The sequence below is a fragment of the Chlamydotis macqueenii genome, chromosome Z (assembly GCF_036417535.1).
Source record: "Chlamydotis macqueenii isolate bChlMac1 chromosome Z, bChlMac1.mat, whole genome shotgun sequence".
NCBI classification, from domain to species: domain Eukaryota; kingdom Metazoa; phylum Chordata; class Aves; order Otidiformes; family Otididae; genus Chlamydotis; species Chlamydotis macqueenii.
Genome location: NC_141593.1, coordinates 28,263,149 through 28,287,882, shown reverse-complemented (window position 1 = coordinate 28,287,882; position 24,734 = coordinate 28,263,149). Strand labels below are relative to the sequence as shown.

At 37.5% G+C, this 24,734-nt stretch overlaps 1 protein-coding gene across 1 annotated transcript in view; it reads left to right on the top strand.

The window, feature by feature from the left end:
- Positions 1 to 24,734, top strand: part of LOC104479762 (histone-arginine methyltransferase CARM1) — a 74,705-nt gene that overhangs the window by 29,120 nt on the left and 20,851 nt on the right. Inside the window, exons 3-5 of the mRNA XM_086770717.1 lie at positions 10,839 to 10,945; positions 11,152 to 11,256; positions 19,895 to 20,005. Of these exons, the coding sequence (XP_086626843.1) occupies positions 10,839 to 10,945; positions 11,152 to 11,256; positions 19,895 to 20,005 (323 nt within the window). The remainder of the gene's footprint in view (positions 1 to 10,838; positions 10,946 to 11,151; positions 11,257 to 19,894; positions 20,006 to 24,734) is intronic.

Here is a 24,734-nt window from a genome sequence, read left to right as displayed (position 1 = left end):
GGGCTGTTTTCTTGGTAGTTAATATTAGCATTTGGCTTTCCAGATATGATCTGATATTTTTTTCTTTTCTTCTTGCAAGTAATTTAGCATAATTTTCAGACAGTTTTAGAAAAAAAAATGCTATGTGAAGGATTTAAAATTTCTGGACTTTTTACTCCTATCTGCTAGATCTGCATACTGCTAGATCTGTATACTGCTAGATCTGCCTACTTGTAATTTACAATATTACAGAGTGAATTCTGTGTTGAAGGTGGCAACATGCTTCTATTGGGAATTTGTGTAATCATTCAGAGTGTTTAAAAATCCATTTAGTTCTAATGTTTTGTGTTTTGGTTCGGGGTGGGTGGGTGGATAATTGTTTAAAACAGACAGTACTTCATTCCAGTGAGGCAAGGTATGTCTTAGAAAATGTTGGCAGTATTTTGAAGATTAATTCAGTGCTACCGGAGAGTGCTTTCATGTGAGGCACATCTGTGGCCATCAGTTCAGAAGAGGCTCTTGCTACTATAGACTTTTTATATACCAAGACTTTCAGCATACTGGCTATTTAAAACTTGAAGATGCAAGTGAGCCACCTGTAGCAACCATATCTGTCTCAATATTTCCATTTTATCTAATTATATTGTACTGAGCCACATAATCTTCCTTCATTCATGTGAAATTTGTGTTCTGACAAAGCTTTTTTACATAAAAATAATCTATTCTTTTGAGGAAGAATAATAGAAAAGATCTAATGCTTCTTAGTTTAATAGTTCCCAAAGTATAGTTTCACTTAAAAAGATTTGCAATATCAAAATAATTTGTCCAACCTTTATGTAAATTTGACTACAACTTCATTTCTCTCTGTGTTGTGTAATACAATTCTAATGGCTGTTCTAAAGAAAGTGAAACATTTGTATTTAGATACTTTATAATGCCACTTTACAAATCATGACTATTCTTTTGGTAACGTTTTTAGTGTGAGATTGGCACAGTGAGGGAAGCTTTCGCATCTGCTAGTTCACATTGCTTTGGAGTGTGGTTGCAGCTTGAAATTAAAGGTACTCCTTTAATATTCTTCTTGATGATAACCAACTGTTTTATCAATTTGGCTTCATTTTTGCTTTATATCAATGTGAATCACTTACTAATGGGTGAAATGTTGTATTAGAAGAAAATCTGTCTTAGTTAGGATGTTTAGCTTGGAAGTGATACAGTTTCTTTCTTTCTGCTCACCAAAAAAAAAAGCATATGTTACTGGTGCTAAAAATAGAAAAGGTTTTTGCTTTTGGAAAAGTATGACTTGGGAAACTTAATGATGAGATTTGACATGTGGCATCCAGTTCCTGATGTGGAATGACACAAGGCCATCAGTCATGTTTCTGTAGAAACACACAACTGATTCAGTCCACTGTGTGCTGATGAAGTGCTTACTGACTGAATTTTTAAGCATCTGGTTCTTCTCTGCTGACGCTTGAAATGATTCACCCGCTAGTGTGTTTGGGACAAAATCAATCCCATTGCAGAAATCTAGCCTCAGAAAAAAGTTTGAAAGAAGGCTGCAGAAATTCACTTACAAAGTAGCATTGTGGTAAGTGATGTAGCTTGCAAATTGTGATTTAGTATTCAGTAGTGTTCACAACAAAATCATCTAGTGGTGATAGAAATACTAGTAAATGAGTTCTTAAAATGAACAGAATCCCTTTAATCTGCTGTGTTTCTGGCAATGAGAAGCTATATAATTGCTTGAAAGGTACAACATAAAGAGAACAATACTTTGGAGAAATATTTTCAAACTGATGTAAACCCAAGGATTTCTGTGAACTTTTTCTTTTGAGTCTGTATGGTGAATGCTGCTGGAAGTTTACTAGGATACTTGTAATAAGTGTCACTGTGAATTTCTGAAGTCTAATACTTACAAATTAATTGAAGCAAAAAGATTTTCTTCCTCATTTGGAAATAATACTCCAACCTCAGACATCTTGGGTAGTAATTTGGCCTTGATAAACTTACTGTATTCTTATTGCATGTTTCACTATTTTTGCAAAGCAAGCATTGTATTATTTGGGTATGTCTCAATTCTGCAGTTCGAAATGGAGGACTGTGTACCACTTATTAACAGGAGACAGCCTGACCTGTCTGATCATTTGATAGAGTCTTCTGATCAGTTATGAACTTACTTCCATTCATTTTTTCAAACGTGTTCCAATTTATGACTGTACACCTTTCATTATGTGCAGGCCAAATTTACTGCTTAATGTAGATGCTGAGTTTTAATAGTAGCCTGCAGCAAATAATGCAAAATAATGTGGAAGTTATCCATATCTGTTATGCTCATCTCCTTAGATCAGAAAATCTAACAGCTGTTGGTAAAATATATTTATTTAACAATTTATTGGAACTAGCATTATTTTGGATTGCTGCTCTGTGGAGTTTGTGGGTTTTTATTCCCCATTGAGTTTTCTTTCTCTTATTCTGTGTATGATAGTTTGTTGGTTTTTTTTTCCCCTTTCTCCCCTAACAACCATCCAGTTTTATTACTGGAACCTATTTTTTTTTGTTTGTTTCTTCTCCACCCTCTCCCCCTTTGGAGTAGTGAGAGACTCCATCTGTTCTGAGCAGATGGGCGAAGTGCGCTATGTTAATAGCTTGTGTTTGTGTGTCTGTGTCTTCTGCTGTGAGGATAAGCGTTTTGTGAAGAGGAATCAGTTAAAGGAGTTCTGCTTATGCCGAGTACAACCATTTGAGTGACAATTTACGGGGAATGGAGCATGAATGTGCCTGTGGGAAGTGCTACAGGGGCCTGGGACTTCTGCTCTCCTTTTTGGGAGGGGAGTAGTGTGAAAGAGACACCAGAAGCAGAGCTCTTTGGAGGGACATTCCTGTTGCCTTTAGTCACAGGAGTCAGTTTTGGCTGGCCTTTATTCAGTTTCCACGCAGTTCAGTTTTTAGGCTATTAGTGCTGTAGTATCTGCAGAATATCTCTGACAAGTTACCAAATGATATAATTTATTAGCATGGGCTTAGTGTCCAACAGGAAATGTTAGCTGAGGTGCGTAGCTAGTCAAAACTTTACAGCCAAACACCTCAGTTTTTCAGCAAGGTACAGCTTTCTGTCAAGGTAAAAGTTTTCAAATTAATTTATGTTTTCAAATTTTAATTGGGGCAAAAAAAAAGGAGAGAGATGAGAAATAAATAAAAATCCTAACAAGCTTGGCTTTCAAAGAAAGTGTTGGAGAGTTACATTTTTTTATGTTATTTGAAGTTATTTGCAGGGGAATTTTTTTTTTTTTTTTTTTTAGTTTCCTCAAGAAGATTGAAGCCCAAAAAGCTAAAATAAAATAAACTTAATAGTCCATGTAACTATTAAGTAGATATTCTTTATTACAGCGCCGGGCACACGGCGGGATCGCTCCTCCAAACGTGTGCAACGTGTTAAGGAGCAGGTACAGTATTTATGCATCATAGACATACATATTCATAGAATTCCCACAGACTTGGTTATATATTAATTAGGTTTCCGAGAAATCATTATCATAAGTTTTCCTCCCGCTACAGGTTATTCTCTGGTCTCTGTGTCCATCTCGTGACTGTTCTCAGGAGTCGCAGTCTCTCTGGTGGTCGTCCTCTCCTCCTTATCACTGTGTCCAGCTGCGTGGATTCAGACTTTTGTCCTGCTTTGTTCTTGCTGCCAGGGTGGTTTCTTGCTGACTTATCTTTGCTGGTTCCCAATTTCCTTGGTTATTTCACCCTATCAGTTGGTTCTAAATTTCTTAAGTCCCTTTATCTTGGTCTCAGCCAGTGTGTCTGCACATCCTATCAGTTGCTCCTCAAGCCCCCTTATCTTGGTCTCAGCCAGTGTGTCTGTACCCCCGTCAGGATGTTCCCGTCTAACTTATCTTAGCTCCTGCTAAGAGCATCCTGAAAGTATCTCGTTATGTTAAGCTTATGATTCTACTGTTCTTTCTCTCAAGGTCAGTAGTTTATATTTTCATACAAGAATTAAATTGTTAGGCAGAGTTCCTGCTAGGATATATATTTGATAATTTTATTATTCTGATTAGTCTTTTATTCTTCTGAATCTCCTCTTTAAGATCCTTGTGAAAGCACTTCAGCGCACACAAGTGGGCATTTTCCTTGCTTTCTCAATGGCTAGGAAAAAAAAAAGAAACTGACAATTTTCTTCTGAAAGCTAATAATTCATTCCCTAAGATGAGTTTTGCTCCAAAGAAGCATCTGTTATGGGGTACACTAGAATATGAACTAGGCTTTTTTTTCTGTTTTCCTAGTAGCTGCCTGCATGAATGTTTTTATCACATGATGTACAATAAATTTGAGGAAGCGTACCCCTTACTGGACGGAGATTTAGTTGTTGTGAAGTAAGAGCTTGCACATAGGTAGTTACCTAAGAGTGCCTAATGAATTTAAATAATTTTCCAAGTTTCTTTTTTAATTTTAAAGCATAGACAGTTTGACTAGCTGGATTTTCTTTTTCCTGTATTGTGGGACATAGAACACAGGCTTCAATTCACATCAAAGAATTTAAGGAGGACTTTTAATCCAGTTAAAAATACAGGTGTTTTAAAAACAGTTTATTTCAGGAGGTAAAATGCATAAATTTAAGTGCTATGTTGTACTTGCTGCAATGACTGCAGGTATTTTGGATGCACCCACTGAGAGAAGGGGTTAAGTAGGTATAAGCATTAATCAATTGCAGCTGTGCATACTAAGGCAGATGGTGCTTTATGCTTTACTAACTAGCCATTGTGTAGAATATCTAAAGCGAGAAGTTTTGTATCCCTCCCAAAGACAGTTCTTGATAAGAGCTGAGGGGCCTTCTGTATGAACCAGCTAGAACTGACCCTGCGGTTTGGACAAGAACCAAAGCGTAACCGAGTCTGCGTGAAAACAAAGGGTTACTAGCGGTGACGAAGAGGAGCAGCTCATCTTCATCCCCACGACCCCTGACGACCACCACCAGGAGGCACTGCGCAAGCGCAGATGGGGGGAGTTTATGAAAATGACCCCTTGGGACTAATTTTAATACGAAGCAAGGATTGATCATGTATATGTATAGATAAATTACGAAACTTCATGTGTATGTAACACCTGGTTGTATAAATTCAAAGTGAGTTGCCGTGTCAGGCGCGCATGGTTTTAGCGGGACTACCCCCCGTGCTGCCCGGCGCTGAATAAACGTACCTACTTTACAATCTTACAGATTGTGGAGTCCGTTTTCCGCACGTCACCCTACTTGGGCAAGTTTTGCAGCCTGTTGCACTGTGCTAAACTAGTGTACAGGTTAGCTAGTACAATCTATAGATTAGGCTGTGTCCTCATAGTGGTCTTCATTCCAATTTTTTCTGTTATTTTCAGAACAACATCCAAAAGAGACTTCCTTGAAGGAGAAACATTTGTGGGTTTGGGGGGAGTTTTGGGTTTGGTAGGGGGTTTAGGTACTGAAAAGGTGTAGATGAAAAGACAATAAATACATCTGCTTACCTCTGTCCTCAAGAACACCAGGTCATTCTTGTTGTAGTAGTTATTGGAGATCTTAAAATGCATGGGAAAGAGTAAATGCACTGTAAGAGTTTAATTTTAAAGCCTTGATTCATTAATTTGCTACTCTTCAAACATGGCTATAACACTTTTAAAGTTTTGAGGGTTTTGTCAGCTTGCTAGCGGAAAACTATATTGATTTAAGTGGCTAGGGTGGTGGGGGCACAAAGATTTATTTTTCAGTCAGTGAATATTGTAAGTTATTTCTCTGAAGATAGCTGAAGCTTTTAAAGGAGAGTCACAGCCACCTTCCCAGTTTGCAGTTTTTTTCAGAGAATAAAGCAAAAGAAAGAGTTTTGAGGGTGAGAAAACATAGCCAGGCATAGCATAAAGAAGCACTTCATCAAGAAGCACTTCTACCCTCCCTTCCCTCCCATGCACATTAATTTGTGATTTTACAAAATAGTTTAATTTTTGTTTAAGTATAACCCCTGATAACTCAGAAAATTTTGTAACCAAACAGGACCTTTTTCTTTATAGGTGAACAAACAGGTAAAAAGCCTGCATGATTTGTTCAAGGTAATAGAATGAATCTGTCAGAACTGGACAGAAGACTCTTGAAGAGGTGACATTTGAAACACTACACTCAGATTGCTAGGCAACACCTTTCAGTAAAAAAGCATTATACTTGAGTTTGCTTTTGAAAAGAAAAAAAATTCCTTGTAACATCAAAGGAAAAGATATATAGAGTGCTAGAACCCTGATGAAGGACATAGGGCTGAGGATTAATGAAAAAATATTCTTTGGCTGTTCTTGAAAAATACTTTACTGACTTTCAGTTCTGTATAGTTGATTCCGGGTTTCAGAATAAATAAGTTCCAAAGTACATGACTCACCACTGTTCTATCCTGTCAGTGAACCAGACTGGTGTTGGTGTAGATCCTTTTCTCTTTCACTTACTTTAAATAAAGAAGAAAATCTAGTTGTCATAAAAGCAAACATCAGTTCTGGATATATTTCTACGTATGACAGATTAAGTTCCCAAAATCGTAGGAAGAGCAACATTAAATTTACTTTAAGGATCCTGATCAATTTACAGGTAAAGCCGTGTTTCATATCACGAGCAGGATGAGGTATTGGCTAATAAAAGAAGCTCCTTTACAGAAAATATAGGAAGGAAACAGCTTAGTGTATTTGCATGCAGAAGCAAATAGAGAGAAGACAGGCTATTGCAAATTGTTGTTAGATATAGAAAACAAACTTGCAGGATACAGCAAATGGACTTGATATAAATTCTTTTCTTTGTTCTAGGACAGTCTACAATAGGAATATGCATAGTGTGCCTTGTCCATGCCAAAGAAAGACAAACTGGTTTCTCTTCTGTATAGCAGGGGGTCCTTATTTGAGAGAATTTCTTAAAGCTTTAATATGTCTTACTTTTGAATTTATTTCTTGTGTCTGTGTCACGTGCAGAGTGTTCAGAATAATTCAACTTTTCTATATTTGATTCTAAAGATTTATTAATATTTCACTTTGCTCTGTCACATAAATGAATGTGCATCTGAACTCTCAGACAATATTTGAAACTGGTAGCAATTGTTATGAATAATTCCTAGGCAATTTGCATTCCCTAAGAGATTTCCCTTTAGAATCCTTTGACTGTTTGCATTCAAAAAAAACCCCCTCCAAATCCCAAATTCACATCTGCAACAGTAATTCCTTCCTTACAACCTAACCTTTAGTTTGTAGCTATTTAGCTATAATTTCCTTCAAAAAGTAAGTAGAATGAACTCAAAGATTTTTGGTGAGTGTTTTATTTATAAATGTTGAGGATAAACTAACATCCATTCAACAGATTGGGAAAAGAAAAGAGGAGCAAATTTGTGGTCTAAGGGGACTTTTCACAGTATATTTATTCAGTCAGTGCAGGATCAGACAAGGCTATAAGGATTTCTCAAAGGTGAAATTATTAATTTTTAATGGATAAGTTGTAAACCAGTGCTCGTGGTTGCTGTTGCTTTTTTCACTGGACTGTATTTTTTACTTCCCATCCAACAACAGCAACTAAATGTATATTTCTATTTTTATGCTTAGACATTTTTTCTCACAGTGTTAGCCACTGATGAATGTGTAGAATGTGGAGCTGGGATTTAAGGTTTGTGAAAACACTGAGGTGTATTAGATCTAATGCTGTTCCTATTTTTATTGCTGAATCTTTACTGCCTCTCATAGAGAAGATTTTAATTCTGTATTTTTCTTGAGGTTGATTAATTAAATGAGACACTTCTCTCCTCTATAGTCTGCCAGAGCCTCTTGTGATCTTGCAGGTACTCTGTTAGGAAAACTTTAAGGGTATCTGAGGTCCATTATGAAAGATTGTGGAGGAACTCAGTCAACCTCTTGTTCTTTTTTCTGTTTTGATGTACCCTTCAACTCAATGATTACTAGTTTAGTAATCTGCCAGCACACTGGAGAGTTCTGGCAACAGATGTCTTATTTATATGTAAAGAAGTACTGTATCACAGGGAAATAATACTTTTTTTTCATAGAATCAATGAATAATTAAATTAGAAGAGAACCCATCTGGTCATCTGGTCAAGCCTCCTTTGCAAAGCAGGTTCAGCCGCAGGTTGCTCAGAGCTTTGTACAGTTATGTTTTGAAAACTTCCAAGGATAAAAACTTCTGTGGCATAACCTCTCTAGGAAAGCTTTTCCAGTTTTTGTTACAGTGTTGTGGTTTTGAAATCTGTTCTCATTTCTGGACACCAAGGACACCAAAGGTGATGTTCTGAGCTACCAAAAAGTCTCTGCAGAGGTATGAAAATGGTGTGTGAAGAGGGACTAGAAAGGAGTCAAGCATGTCACTGTATCTATAGAATCACCTCTTACCTTCAGATGGGGGGGGCGGGGCAGGGAAGGGAGATGCTTAAGGCAATGCGTGATTGCTTGGAAAAATCTCCACCATCCAGTGCCAGACTTTTTTCTGGTGTTGTCTCTTCATGCAGAGAAAGAACAGAGGGACTGATCTGTTTTAAGATGATTTTTGCATTTTCCAGAAAAAAAATTGGCATTATCTGTAATTTGGGCCACTTTTCATTGTTATGATCCAGTCACTTACTGTTTCGTTCTGACTGTCACACTCCCTGTGTGGGAGTGACAAGGGCATGTTGCTAGAATTTATACATTTTCATGGTAATTTACAATTACTTCTGGAACAATTTAATTATTTTGAGACCCCCATATCACCCCAAATTCAGATGTTGTATGTGGCATCTTCTTCTCACGGGAGCTGACAGGCCAGAAGTAGCAAAGTGGGACTTTGTCCCACCTGGAAATTACATGGGAATATTCTGCAGAGTGGCAACAGATCAGCTCTCTAGCAAATTTCCTGAGCACTAGGGAATTTCCTATTTCAATAAGCTGGTGAGTTGTGTTTTACCGTTTCTGACACTGTTACAGTCTTCTACCAGAGCAAAGTTAAACTGACCTTGTTGTTCACAGCAAACTAGTGCTGTGATGCTTCTTAGAGCTATTGTTCCAGACTTTCAACAAAATTATTTTGTTGCATACACTAGACTGCTCATAAGTTCAACTAAGAGAAGGGGCTTGGACACTGGACGCTTACAAGAGGACTTTGTTACGTGAGGTAGCCCAGATATGCAAGGGGCTGTGCCCTCAGCTAATTTGGACTTCTCTGAGGAAACACAGCTGTCTGTCACATTTTTTGGTGTGAAATTCTTATGGTGAAACCATAATACATCAGTTTTTTTTCTATTCAGGTTTCTAGTTTTATGATTTCTAGATGTATAAAGACTGGAAAGCCTGGATAACAATAATACCAATTTGTTCTGCTTTTGCTGAATTCTATGCTGTCTTTATTAAACACTTTTTCAAAGAATTAAAAATTTTCTACTGAGGAGCTCTCTCTCAAGACCCTATTAAAAAATACTTTTTTGGCCCATTAAAGATAACTTTACAGCAACCATGATTGTGTTGGGTTGTGTAAACATGGCCCTTTGTTTTTATTCCCAAACAACTGACACTGAGCTTGTGCTGATTTCCAAAGCTAAAGGGAAAGTCACTTCCTATCTTTTATGTCTCTTCCCCTTCAGATATGTCACATTTCTGCAGTGGAAGAGGATCAACACAACCAAATCTCTGTTTTGAGGATTCCAGAATTTCGTGAAATTATGAGGGAAATTCTCCCTGGTTACTGTGTTGAGAAGTTTATTAATTACTTCTGTTATCTTCAGGCCTTTTGTTTCAAAGACCATTCAAAGTATTGCATGATTAGAGCACTTAGCATGTACTTCCCAGTGCACAGTACATGCTTCAGGCAAGTGCTATTTTTATTTTAAAATCTGTGAACTGTGGTAGGAGTTTCCTTTCTCCCTGGTTTAGCAAATTATGAATGTTGCGTGGTCTGATTTCTCTATCTTCTCTTGTCTTTGTATGAACAGAAGATACAAGACTTCCATTTCTGATTTCTTTGTTGTTATCTATGCTTCCTCCCTGGCAATTTTTCCTTGTAGTGCTTTTTTCTAGATACTTTCTCCACTTACTGGCATGTGCTTTTCTTTTGGGCATCAAGGAATTACTTTATGCTTGGTGGTTTGGCTTGATCTTAAAAGATGGAGACAAAAGCCCTTGTGTGAACTGGTTATTTGTTTTTTTAAGGTCCATATGATTTTTCCTGTTACTTACCCGATGTCAGAAGTGATCTTGTCCACAGAAGCTAAAGGGCTGTAACTCTGACCTTTTTAGCTAGACTAAAGGAAGTCTAAAGCTAAAATTTCCTTTTTATCTTCTAAAGGAAGGTACATGGTCCTCAGCCTGGCTTTTTAGGCCAATTCAACTTGACTGGTTTGTTCTATGTTGTAAACCTTATCAGTCAAATCCATGTGTTTCACAATAACCCTCGGTGGTTCTCTGTGTGGAGCTTGAGTTGGTGTGGATTAAGCTGAAATAGCAGGTTGAGGCTTATGGACAACCACTCCTCTGTTAGAGTTCACCATCACAGATATTTGCAGGAGTTAAGTAACCTGAGTGGAGAGTCATTGACAACACCGTGGCATGCATGCATGCAGATGCTTCTTAAAATCTTTCAATGCTGGCCAGATCCTTGAAACAGTTGTTGTCTGTTTAATGAAATTTGAAGCTATTTACTGTGTATGTAGTTACAGTATGTACAGTTAGCTACTGTATGTAGCTAAATACTGTGTATTTATGAATACCGTAAATCAAATGAAGCATTCTCAAGTGTGATGGAATGTGTTCTTATCTTGTCATTGGATGTTTATCTTCATTTACTAACTTACGGGTTTTGCTCTGTCTGTGTCTCTTCTGTTTTTCTTTTCCAGAATACAACACATTTGCAAATGCATTGAAAAGATGCTGTAGCCACAAGAAGGAGAACTCTGTATTCAGTCAGCGAACAGATGATGCGTCCGCTGCTCAGTACTTTCAGGTAATGAAACTTCAGTGCCAGTTTGTGAAATCTAAGTTGTGGTTGTTTCCTTGACCTTAGTCACCCGGTCAGTTAGAAAGATAGCTTAGGTTTATTCAGAGGTTGGTCAAGACCTTGGTAATTTAAGTACCAAGTAATTTAAGGTAAGATTGATAGAAGATGGGCTTTATCTTTTTTCTGGTTTTCCTGTCCTCCTTTCCTTTTAGTTTTATGGCTGTCTGTCTCAACAACAGAATATGATGCAGGATTTTGTGAGGACGGCCACTTATCATAGAGCTATCCTACAGAACCACATAGATTTTACAGACAAGGTAAGCTCTGTTAAGTGTCTTAAATGTTCCATTATACTGCTTAGGCTCTAAACTTCAGCTTACCTTGTAGAGCAACACTGATCAGACTGGAGCCTTTTCTCACCTGGGACTTGGTACATGAATATACTAATTCATCTGTGCTTTATATTATTAATTTTATTGTCAAGCACATGGATGACAATGCATGATGGTGATGGTACATCCTCAGGATGAATGGTGCCAAACATGAGCCACAAATTCCTCTGCTGTCTTCTGTGGACAGTCTAGGAACATACAAGTGTATATTTTTTTGCCATTTTAGGCTGTTATCATTCCCATTTGGCATCTTGGACCTCATACACAATATTAGTTTCCTTGTCTTAACTGTTGACTGTCTATTTGCTGTTATGCCATATAGTCTCTTGCAAATACCTGTAAAGTTTATTTCTCTTTCATGGAGGTCTATGCTAGGTTTTTGCATCCCACAGTCAGTGCAAACTGAGCAAGCACATAAGTGGCTGCTGTGGCTCCATTTGTACAACGCCAAGATTTGGAAACGGTGCAGGAACTTACAACTTCAGATGCCAAACTCATCTCTAAAATATAAATATATATCTTGAAGACTACTGTAATGGATATAACGATGATTGTTACTTCTTTATCTAGTCCTCCATCTCTCACGTTGTCTAAATCAGATACTTCAGCAAAAGACAAAAGAACTTACACTGGGGAGATGTAGGATAATCTGCCTCTCAGCCACAGGTTAAGTCACTTTTGAATTTGATTTTTTGGGGCTCCATGAAATACAAAGCATAGGACTAGTATATTTTACAATATTTTTGGTTTTTTTTTCTATTGCAATTAGTCACACTAACCAGAGACTTTCTGACCCTCTCCAGGACCAGTCACCACACACTCTCTTCTCTGATACCATCCCTTCATACAGCAACAAACTTCATAATACAATGTCATGTTACATGGAAAAGTATCTCCTTTAGTAAGATGTTTAGTTTATCAGCTTTCCAATGCTGTCATTTTGCTCTTAGGTTGAGAGGCAAAGGAGGATTGAAATTCTGATTTTCTTTATATCATTCCTCTAGTGTGCCAATTTTTGTTGTCTCTTGTTGCATAGTCTTACTTCTGAGGTCAGTTTTCTCAGTCCTTCCCGTCTTTTTCTGTATGAAGAAAGTGCACATGCTCTGTTACCATTTTTGCCTTCCTTCTTACTGTCACCTTTAATTCTGCAGCACCTGTTTTGAAAAGGATTGACAGGAGTTATGCATGGTAGTGCAGACAATGCCATACAATTAATTTATATTGCAGAATTCTAACTTCCTAGTTATTCTTTACTCTACTTCTTATAAATCTTTACTTTTTTTTTTCTGGGATTGCATCTGTCCATTGAGCATTGATCTTCACCAGACAATTCATAGCGGTGCCTAGGCTCGTTGTTGTTTGTTCATGATGATGATGATGATTAATTTAGAACTTGAATGGTACATGAATAATTCATATTTTCCACAAAGTTGTATTAATCAGCACTGAGTTTAATTTATTTGTGCATTGTCCAGTGGCCTGCCTTCACTAGCTCTCTCTGCTCTTTAATTACTGGACGTTGTGTCATCTGCATATCTTGCTATGACACTGCTCACCGCTCTTAATAAAATAATAAAAACCATAAATATTAGACAATATGTGACCTTCCATAAGCAGATAGGCAGTTTGTAAGCAGCAGCCTAGCAGGAATATTTTATAGGTCTTAGAATGTCAGCTGAGACCATGTGAGCTCTGTTTATCGTGTTTGGGCAGCAGACTGCAAACAAAAACAATGGAGAAAATGAAGCTGCAATTATTATTTTTTTCACCTTATAATTTGTTCTTGTTTTCTCTCCTTTTCCCTTCCTTTCTCTCATCTTTCTGTGTGCTCTTTCTTTTAAAAAAAGCCTCTGACTTCAACTCACACCAGCACAAATGGCTTTACTATCTCACAGAGTAGACTTTTTAATAACATATAAGCAAATACTGAACAAAACATTTCCCTTTAAAAGTGTAGCGTATTTACAGCCAAAATGAGGAGAGTTCTAAGTGTGGAATTTGTTTGAATTTTTTTAAGATCATTATTTTTTAGCTATTAATTAAGTTTAGTAATAAATTCAAGTGCAGCTGATGATTTTTCTTTGCCATGTAACTTAGGTAAACTGTGCTTCCTTAACGAATAGACTTAACTATCTCCTTTCATAGAAATGAAACAAGCCTTTATAGAAAGGAAACAAATAAGTTTTAGTCTCTGTAATTTCTTTCAGGCCTGATACAGTCCTCCTCTCCTGTTTAATTCAGTAAGTTTAGTAAACTACTAGTGTGCACAGGGCTGCTCTGGCTTGCTGTAGGCATCAGAATCAAACCCCAAAGCATGTGGTATTGGATGATACCAGCTGGGTAAGGGCAGCTACTGTATCATTAATGGATTAAATTTTGTGCTGGAATATGTAACTTGAATATATGGTGAAAGAAAAAGCAGAGGGGGGATTTTATTTGCCATTGGTTTCTTGCCAAATAGGATGCTCCTATGTTATAATGCAAAAGGCAGATTTATCTCTATAGGTAATATATCCATTCCGTTTTTGTGCCTGCAGTAAGGAATGCTGGTTTTGCATACTCTTTGCCTCTGGAGAAAAGGTTGCTGCTGTGCAGTAGTACATCTTGCTTGCTTTTGCTGTTGGTTTGTTTGCTTTCCCAACTGTTGGAGGTGCCTTGGCTTCTCTTCAGCAACCAAATAGTTAGACTATTACAGGCTGGGTGTTGCTGGCCACCTACTTAGAAAATAATCTCTCTTTATCCAGATTCTATGGAGAAATGGCAATTTTCAGAATAAATGTAGCTGAAAAAATTGAACTACATACATTGCGGCAAAATGCTTTCCCATGAGAACCTGAGAAATCCATTGTATTGAGACTTGATCTATTGGAAATACGGCAACTATATTTGTCCTACATCCAGAAACTATAAGACAGGCAGAAACATGTAATGATGGCAGTGAGGAGGTAAAAAAGGCAAAAAGGACACAATTATTTTGATACCTCCATTATTGGTAAAAGTTTTATTCAATTGCTGTTTGTCTTACTGTTTCCTACCTCCTCTGCATCCCCCCAATATATTTGTTGAGCTTTGCTGCCTACTTCACTACATTCTTTAATGATTTATTATACAAATATTTTTGCCTATAGTGAAGGGATATCAGGTGATAAAGTACATTTTTTTCTTATTTTAGGCTTTGTTTGCTGTTGAAAAAATGTCTGTATGAGAAAGAGCAACAGGATTCTGAGTTGTGCTGGACACAATTCTGGACCCTTTGAGAGGGTTCTTGGTGACAAATTCAAACACTGTCTGTCAGAAGTAAACTACTTCAGGACAAACTGGGAGTAGTGCTTGGATTGACTATTTATATGCATTGAAGCTTAAAAGAATAATAGGATGAGAGGTAATGGTTTTAAAATAGAGGGGGGTAGATTTAGATTAGATATTAGGAAAAAATTTTTTACAATGAGGGTGGTGGAACACTGGAACGAGTTGCCCAGAGACGTGGTAGATGCCCCATCCCTGGAAACGTTCAAGGCCAGGCTGGATGAGGCTCTGAGCAACCTGATCTGGTTGGAGATGTCCCTGCTTCTTGCAGAGGGCTTGGACTAGATGACCTTTGAAGGTCCCTTCCAACCCTAACCATTCTATGATTCTATGATTCTGTGAATAAGGAGAACTCATTCAGAATCTAATGAATCTGAGGCTGAATTCTTCACATTAATATGGTAATTCTTACAGGCATATATTCCTTACTCTTAGAAGGAGTCACCTTAGAGGATTTACTAATTATTTTAGTAAAATTTTGTCTTAGATTTTGAATTGTTATAGAGAGCCAAAAGAGAGACTTCAAAGTGTTTTAATTGGTTATACTAAAAAAAGGCTCATAACTAAATTTCACAGTAGCAGGGTGTAATGCTGTTTCAAACTGAGTAAAGGCTGACACATTTCTACTTCTTTTGAAAATAAGTCTTAGATTCTGATTTTTTTCATTTGTAGTCTATTTATGAATAGTTTACTTAAAAACAAAGCAACTAGAATTAGAATATCTCCAAAGATCCTGGATAAAGGATCACAAAAATTAACCATTCACATTGTGCAAAGCCACATGCTAAAAATATATATGTATTTATGTATGTAGTCTTGCTGATACATAGTAATTTTGAATTATAAATGCCATTGTAGGTATATGACATTTTTGCTTTTAGGTTTATGTTTTCACTGTTGTTTCTCTTCCTTGTTTGACCTCTGCTCCCTACCCCTTTTATTCAGAAGTGCTTTTCAGGACTATAGTTGTGCAAGTACTCAAGCATGCAAGCATATTTGCACACGTGAGTAATTGCCATTAAATTCACATTAGAAAAGCTATTCATCTGTGTAGGTGAAAGCAGGACCAGTACTGAACTGTCATCAAGAGGGTAGGGTGTGGGTTATTCCTGACTCTGATTTCTGATAATTGCTGAAGTAGCTGTATTCACATTTCAAAACAACTACTGAAGCACATACAATCTACCACCTTTCCTCTCAATGTGCATTACATCATCATCACCCATCTATTATTTATTTTAAAATTCTGCTTTTCAGAAAGATGCATACTGGTACCCTGTATTGTTATTTCACAGCACTTTGTCTTAGTGACTGCTCATACAGCTGCCAATAACAGCAGCAATACAGCAATAACAATGCTGGCATCTTGGGGAGCAAAGTGTGCTATTGCAGGTTCATTGTATTAAAGTAATTTAGGCCAGAAAAAACCTCTGGACATCTCTAGTCCAAACCTCTACTGAAAGGAGGGACAACTAGACCAGTTTGCTTAAGGTCTGTCCAGTTACATTTTGAATGGATCCAAAGATGAAGACGCCACAGACTCTGTAGGCAACCTGTTCCAGTGTCTGACAACCCTCTCAGTGAAAAGGTATTACTATATCTATTGGAATTTCTTGTGTAATGACTTCTGTCCTATGTCCTCTTGTCCTATGACTGTGTCCTTCAAGAAGAATCTTTCTCAGTTTTCGCTGAACTCCCATTAAACAGATGAAGACAGCAGTAAGCTCTCCTGATAGCCTGCCTACTCTTGTTAAAACTAGACAAACTGATTTCTCTCAAGCCTCTCTTCATATGTCATGTCCTCCAGCCTCCTAATTATCTTACAGGTCTTCCATGGGGCTTGCTGCTGTATGTCACTGTCTATCTTGTTCTGAGGAGATAAAAAATTGACAGAGTTCCCCAAATGTCATCTTAAAAATGGCCTTTCCCTGACCTCTGGTGGTTGCACTCTTGCTAATACAGCCCACTATGCAGTTGGTGTTCTTGGCTGCAAGGGCTGACTCTTATTCAGCTTGTTCTCCATCAGGAGGACCCTTAGGTCTCTTTTTTTTACAAAGCATCTGTAACAGATGTCTACCTTAATAATATCTGTATCCCTTCCCTGTGTCTTCTTATCCCTACCCATAGCCTCTCAGCTAGCTCATTACCTGTTCCCAAAGATCCGTGCACTTCAGTCATTCTTTGCATAGAGTACAACCTCTCCTCCTGAGCTTCCCAGCCTGTCCTTTCTGACAGCCTGTAGCCATCCATCGCAGCAGTAGCGGTGCAAGTTACCCTACCATGTCCCTGTAATTCTTACAAGATGAAAACTGTGCGTCTGTGCATGGACTTCAGATTCCTCTTGTTTGTTTCCCATGCTGTGTGTGCTTGCGTACATGCATCTCAGATGGCTCCCGTGTCATGCTGCTTTTACAAGGGGTGCGTGGGGACCCTCCATTTCACTGTCTCCTGAACACTTCCCCTCATGCCTTCATTCCTCGTCAGGCTATGATGACCTCCAACATGTACCTAGTTTTTCAGCCCTCCTTCTTAGGTTAGAAAACTGATGGCAAAGATACTCTCACGCCACTTTTTTAGATGGTCCTTGTCTCTCCCCACCAGTCTTCACTCCTCAAGAAGGTACTGCACTCATGAAAGCTGAATTTCTGTCTGTGATACCAGCTACACAGCCAGGTGTTGATGCTCAGGGCTTTTGCCTCTAAAAAGTATCTGTGAAAATACCGACTATCTCCTGTTCAGCCACACCGATGGTTCACAGTCTGCTCTTCTCCACCCACTGCTTCATACCTGGTGGCTCTCCCCAGCCAGAGCCCACCTCCCCCACCTCTACCATTGATCCCAGCCTTAGGGAGAGCCATCAGCCATTCCATGTGGCCCAGTACCCACACAGCAACATCCTCCCTTACAGGTTATGTCCTGGATCAAAGTCTCTGGTGTGCCAAGGGCTGTTGATCTAGCAAGTCTTACAGGGCATGCCTATGCCTTGTTGTGCAGCCTCCAGCAATTCCCACACTGTGTCACCCAGGATTTGTGAGCCCCTTTTCCCCTTGCATCACTAATTACTGGACAAATGCTACGTCTGTGTCAGCTGCTTCAGTTTGCTGTGCCCATTTTTGGCTTCACTAGAGTCTTAATGTGGGTCAGGAATGAGCTTCTGAAGTGAGTTTATATCATGGCCACTCAGGGTGATTCAGTTCACATTGTTGAGTAAGCAAGTTGGATTAATTTTGGATGAAACTGAACTGGACTAAGCTAGAAGAAAATCAGACTAGAGTTAGTCTTAGTAAATCATCCAGAAAATAGTGTAAGAAATGGCGTCAGAATTACGTCTGGTGCAAAAAGCCACACTTGTCCATTGGATTTTTTTATGTTGAACTTCAGCAGTTAACTCTTCTTATACTTTCCACATATGCAGAGAGAAAACATTATTGTATTTGTGGTTCCCATTGGGTATTGAGAAATAATCTACCAAACCTTCTGTTAGACCTATGGTTCAATGAAATCAGCCTTGACTTGTCATTGTCTCCCTCCCTTCTTACGTAACTGATAGTTATGTGTCACCTGCTGTTCTGAAGAGCTGATTCTTCTGGGCATAGGAGCATATTCAAACACCTGCCAAAGCATAGAAACAACTGGATCTGTGACAGCCTGTCACCTGCGATATAAAAAATGAGCTTAATACAATTTTTCACTAGGAAAGAAAATTAGGAAAGGCAAGGTTCTGGCTTCTGTGTTGAACTTGAGACTATATGCAATATCAGAAGCAATGTTAATTTATTTTGCAGTGAAGTACTTCTGTAACACAGATTTATATTATCTACAACAGATTCAGGCCACGTGTGATAGACTGCATTCTTTAATACGTAACATAAATGTCATGTAGAATAACTTTTGGGGAGTGGACCATGCCCTTCATTCTAAGACATTATTTTTCTGTCAAAACTATTTTGTTTGAGTACACAAAATCTTCTCTTTGTGTTTTTAGAAGCTGGTAAGCACTGTGCATCATATGAGAAGTTGAGGCAGAGAAGCAGTAAAGAACAGGGGTAGCTGGTGGTTTACTAAGCTGCAGTATTACTCTGAATCTGTATTGTATTTAAGCTTCTCTGCCTTTGACTGTTGAGATTGGATCAGGGCTGTAGCTTGTTTTCATGGTTGAAGTGCCTTGAAATCTTAGGAGGTTTCAGTTCCAGGTGGCTTAAATCACCTAACAGGCTTGTGAATTTCACATCTTGAATCAAAATTTAATAAGAATTTCAGCCTCAGGGACTGGAAAAGTCTTGCTCCTTGTTTTCAGTCAAGCACAAACCTGTACGAGGAACCCAAATGGTGAGCTGTTCGATGAGATTTTTCTCAAAGCTGCTATTGAAATTTTGGGGAAGCCAGGTACTGGTATTAGCCTAATTCTGTTGGGCAGTATAAAAGTGGCCTTTGCATCAAAGATTACATTAGTCACGTCATTCAACCATTTCTCCAGAAGTTAGCTTCTCTTTCCATATACTTGTGCCTCTGCAGCATTGTTGAGTGACCCGTAGAACAGAACAAAGCTAGGAACTAGAGATTCGTCTGGACTGTTGCAGCAGTCATTGGCTTTACATTACACTATACATTGAAAAAAAAAATTTGACCCTTTGAAACATTTTAGTCAACATTTTGGCTTACAACAAGTGAGCCAGCTGACTAATGGAGAAAATGAGGCTTTGGGATTTATGTTTAACTGGGGGCCTTTGAGAGATACCACATCAAGCAGTGCAATTAAAAGTCTAATACTAACATCAGCAAGCAGAACTAATACTTGAACAAAGATACATAGTTTGATTTTATCCAAGATACTTCCACATCACAGAATGATTTTTTATTTAGAAAGACATGATTCTGTAGTCCTTCAAATAATTTTTATTGTCATGTCTTTCCTCCCTCCCCAGTGTATTCAGACTACACTTGTTTTTCATATTTGTCTCCTAAAGAAACTTCCTTACAAAAATCTATTTCCTACAAACCATAGCCATGTATTTACACATTAAAATAATTCACAGTCTTAAAAAAATATGCTGTCACTGCTGAAATAAGACAAAGGGCATTAAAACTCTTCATTAACAAACCCTTTAACTTTTTAAGTGAAATTAGGAATGTTTTTGCACCATGCCAAACTTACTAAATGCAAGGTATAGCTATGAAAATTCAGTTATTTAAATAAGGTGTCAGGAAGTTACTTTTAGAATATTTTTTTTCTTTTGGTCTGCCTTTTGTTTTCAAGGTGGTCCTAGACGTTGGCTGCGGATCAGGAATCCTTTCATTTTTTGCAGTGCAAGCTGGAGCTAGAAAAGTCTATGCAGTTGAAGCCAGTTCAATGGCAAAATGTGCAGAGGTAAGTGTTTTTCACCTGAGCAAAGTGTTAGAATGGTGTCCAGTGAAAATGTTAAGACATCTAGAACTGTGCCTCAGAAAGGCTAATGCTGAAGGCTTCAGTGTGATTTTTCTAAGAAGTCAGGTCTCTAATGGGCAACACTTCCTGGAAGTTAATTTTTGGAAGTATTCTAAATGTTCTAATGTGTCAAATAAATAAACCATATGGTTGTTGTTTCTTTGAAAAATGGTGAACAGTCGTAACTGTGATTAAACTTTTCAGTTTCAGAAGAGAGGAAAAAAATTAAACCAGATGTAGTTTTCATGGGTTCTGTGCAAAAACGTTTCGGTGGGTTTTTTTCCCCGAGAGTCTTTGACGTCTGTGTGATAAGATAGTTCAGTTAGTTTCCTGCTAAGTGTGATCAGTTAGGTCTTTCAACCTCTTTATGAAACTGTGTTTTTAGGTTTTAAAAAGGATGTGGCTGAAGAATACACTCAGTTTTAAAAGATATTTTTTAGACATTGTTTTTTCTAAGCATTGTAATTTGATTTTTAAAAAATTAAGCCCTCAAAGTGGTATTGGTAACTTAATGTCTTAGAAGTTCACTTCCTAAAAAGTGCTAATCCTAAATAGCAGCAGCAGCAAAAATCTGTTTTTTCTCACAGTGCCTTATTATTTAGGTGAACATCAGAGTGTGTGGGGAGAAGTGTGAGCATTATCGTTACGAATTTTGTCAGCACTGATTTCCTCTAGCTGAATTTTAAAAATAGTTTTAATGTGGAAGAGGGTAAAAAGTGGTGGAGGATTTTTCATCGCATACCTAGAAAAAGTTTGCAGTATCTAGATGGTAATTTTTCTTTTTGCTTTACTGATCTAGAATATAAATGTTCATGAGCAGCATTAGGACTCCGTATTTCCTCTAATGAGTGCGCAGCGGTTCAGTGTAAGTTCCTCTTGTATGCCCAGATGCAGCAATCCAGTCTTGCGCTTGGTGAAGGCTGGTGAACACCATTTGTCAGTTGTAACATTGTGAAAGAAATGCATGGCTATTGGAAATTGAGGTATCTGTTTAGGTCCTAAAGAAGAAGATGTGGATACTAGACATTTTTATTCTATTTCTCTCCAGATAGAAGTACTTATTAATATATAGTCTTTATATTTTTAATTCCAGCTTAAATACAGGGCTCCATAATCTCCCCATATACATTTTGCATTAACTTCTGTATTAACTTGTCATTTTCTATTTCTGCCTTATTTGTGTTGTTATGATAAATGTTTTCTTATTATGTGTGTGTTACTTCTGGAATTGGCGAGGATGTACTGGCCTAACTTAGCATATATATACTGAAAGAACATTTCTATTTTCTTATTATAATTTGTATAATTAGAAAGATTCTTCATAATTAAAGGGAATATGTTTTTCTCATAGCTATAATTTTGTCAGACCTATCAAAAGCATTAAAAATTTAATATGTGGAAGGTGCCTCTCAGAGGGAAGAGTCGAGGATGGTTCTTGTTTCACGCAGGATTTTGTAAACATATGATTTTGTGCAATATCTTTGTTTCATGACAGACAAAAGTTTTATTTGAGAAAGCATAATTAAAAAAGCAAAAGAGAACTTGCTTTTCCTAGTAGTAGTATAACATGTAGTTATGAGTATAATGTATATTTTTTTTAACCTTTTGGTCACAGGTTTGCACTTGACTCCAGTCAGAAGCAAGCAAAATCACTAGTGGTGAAATGGCACATGCTGCATCTGTACTGTATCAAGTATTGTGTATTTTTTCATGCAGTGTAAATGTGAGTAGTATATCTGGCAACTTACTGGTAGAAAAATAGCATTAATCCATTGGTTTTAGAAATTGGATTACTTTCCTCTTGGGTGGATTAAGTGCAAAACTACTTAAAACTATGGTTGATAAAGAAGAGTAAATAACCTTTGATTGATAAAGAGAAGTAAAGAAGCTTAAGCAGCAGTAGATACTGGGCAATACTGGCTAAAATGTCAGAATCTCAATTTGATAATTCATAGATTTTTGGTCATTTCCTTCTCCATCTACTTAACCAAATGCGACTCAGTTTGTGTAAAAATTATAATAGGCTTCTACAGTCATTATTTCTTGTGAAGACTTTATGAACTATATTGCAGATCAGCTGATCTATTAACACATAATATGTTTTAAGAATTTAAGTTTACTCAATATGAAGATGCTTAGCCTTAGGTATACTATTTGTCATCTCTTAATATTCCACGGTGGGATTTCAATAGTATGGTTTATCAAGTATATAGATTGTGAGAAGAGTATTACTTTCCATCCATTTCTTCTCTCATTTCTGTGTGGATTTTTCATCTGTTTCAGATATGTGCAATAATGGTGAATGTAAGATTAATGAGTCTTGTTCCTTTTAAACATTTTTTCTAATTTAATACAAAACACTTGAAAGCAATACAATGAACTACTGGCTGAAGTAATTGAACAATGCAAATTAATGCTGTTAATACTTTTTTACTGAGAGATTTGTTGGCTTTACACTAAACTTCTCCTTATGGTTGGAGGCTTATTTTGAAAGAATGATGTTAAAAATTTAGTACTATGATGCAGTTACCAGAAATCAGATGTCTATTTGACAGTGTTGAAAACTGTACTGTGAACAGATGTGCAATGGTAGAATATCTTGAAGGTATGTTGGAAAGAAAATTCATAGCAGCTGCTGTATGAGGAAATGTACTGGCTATTTTTTCCTGTTTCAAAAACATGAGAGGAGAGGGAAACCCTGTGAACCTTTATCATGACTCTGCACCAGTTTTTCTTCTGTACTGTGACTCCATGTTTTGCATATACAACTGCTGTCATGTGCCGTCCATGGTAGAGAAAGAAATTTGAAACAGATCTTGCCTAACAAACCAGTTTGTTTGTAATAGGGAGGAAATTGTGTAGACTGAGTGATAGCCAGTGCTCTTCAGTGGTATGTGCACAAGATGTGAGATGAACGCAATCTCAATCTGCTAATTTCACCATTGCAGTAAATCCTTTGCCCCCCAAAAAGTAGGGAGCAGAAGAAATAAGGCTGAAAGTGACTGGTGTTGGTAGTTGTTTCCTGTCTGAACAGGAAATGTGATTCTAAGCAGCTTATCTGGGACCAAGGGGAAGCATTAACACTGAATGGACTGGAAAAAACATGTGTGTAGAGCATGTGGATAAACAGAAAGAAAGAACTATTATGCATGAGGAAAATGTGATTGTATTGTGGAGGTCAGCTAGTGATGCAATCTTTAAAAGTAAAAATAATTGCTTCTGATGAAATGTTTGTCTGTCTGTTATGATATGGGACACGAATAGTGGATTGTTACATGTAAGACTGCTATTTAATCTGTTGCAATAGCCAAATATGAGGGAATTAATTTAATGAAAGACAATTAACTTTGAGTGGACTGTGTTATGATGCCGGATGACAGTGCTTAGGTATGGGTGAACTCAGTTTGCCTGCAAGACACATACAGGAATTTAGAAAAGTATTTGATACACACTTTGGGTAGTCTTGCAAAGATTCTGTCACAAGCTTCATAACGTTTGTAGTTATTTGCTATGTAGTATTTAGGTGATACTTGTGCGCACCTTACTATCTTCTGTGCAATAAACAAATAAACTGCACCTGTTTGTATTTTCTGTTAGGTAGATTAAAAGCTGTTAAATGTATTTAATTATGTGGTAAGTTGTCTGCTCTCTCATCTGTTATGTCAGATGCTATGTGGTGGGGTTTATATGGTATGGTGATAATGCATAGTAAAAACTAAAAGAGGGTAGATTCAGACTAGATATAAGGAAGAATTTTTTTCTGATGAGGGTGGTGAGACACTGGAACAGGTTGCGCAGAGAGGTGGTAGATGCCCCATCCCTGGAAATGTTCAAGGCCAGGTTGGACGGGGCTCTGAGCAACCTGATCTGGTTGGATATGTCCCTGCTCCTTGCAGGGGGATTGGACTAGATGACCTTTAAAGGTCCCTTCCAACCCAAACCATTCTATGATTCCGTGTATTCTTTGAAACTAGTGTATAATAAATATATTAGAATTAGAATAAACATCTAATTCATACACTCTTAGTTTTCCACTATATTTAAAAGGCTTGGCAGTTCAGGTGAACTCTAAAGTGTGGACCAAGGCCTGTGTTTTAAGTTTTGTTGTAAGTGTAATTACTCCTGCCCCTGTTAGGTGAGGTCAGAAAAATGACTTAGAATTTTGGATAAATGGAGCTGCTGCTGAGGTGCAAAATCTGAGCAGGTGGAGTTGTATAAAGCTTTCTGGTAGACTAACTCTACTAATTTCACTTTATTTGGCAGCTACATAACTGTACATTTATCTATGACAATTGATGATTACAGCTAATTAAAAGCTGTGTCAAATTTTTGCTCAAGGGCTTGAGGGGTCCATCTGTCAGTCTTGTTGTTTACTTTTGAAAAATGGGCAGAGAATGTGTATGTCAAATTAACTTTTTATTTCTGTTTGGGTTTTTTTGAAGTGTTACATAAAGGCATGTTGTTAACATACATATGTTTTCATCTGTGTGAGTCCTCTGAATCTTCTATGTAGTGGGAAGAAGTTACTCTGTTTTCTCTGTAACCTCTTGTGTTCAGTATATTAAGTTTAATTACAGCAGAAATTTCAGACACATAGTTATTAAGCATCTCTAAAAAGTATGTAGTTGCACAGTTACATAGAAAGCCATTGGACTATTTGTATTTCAATATT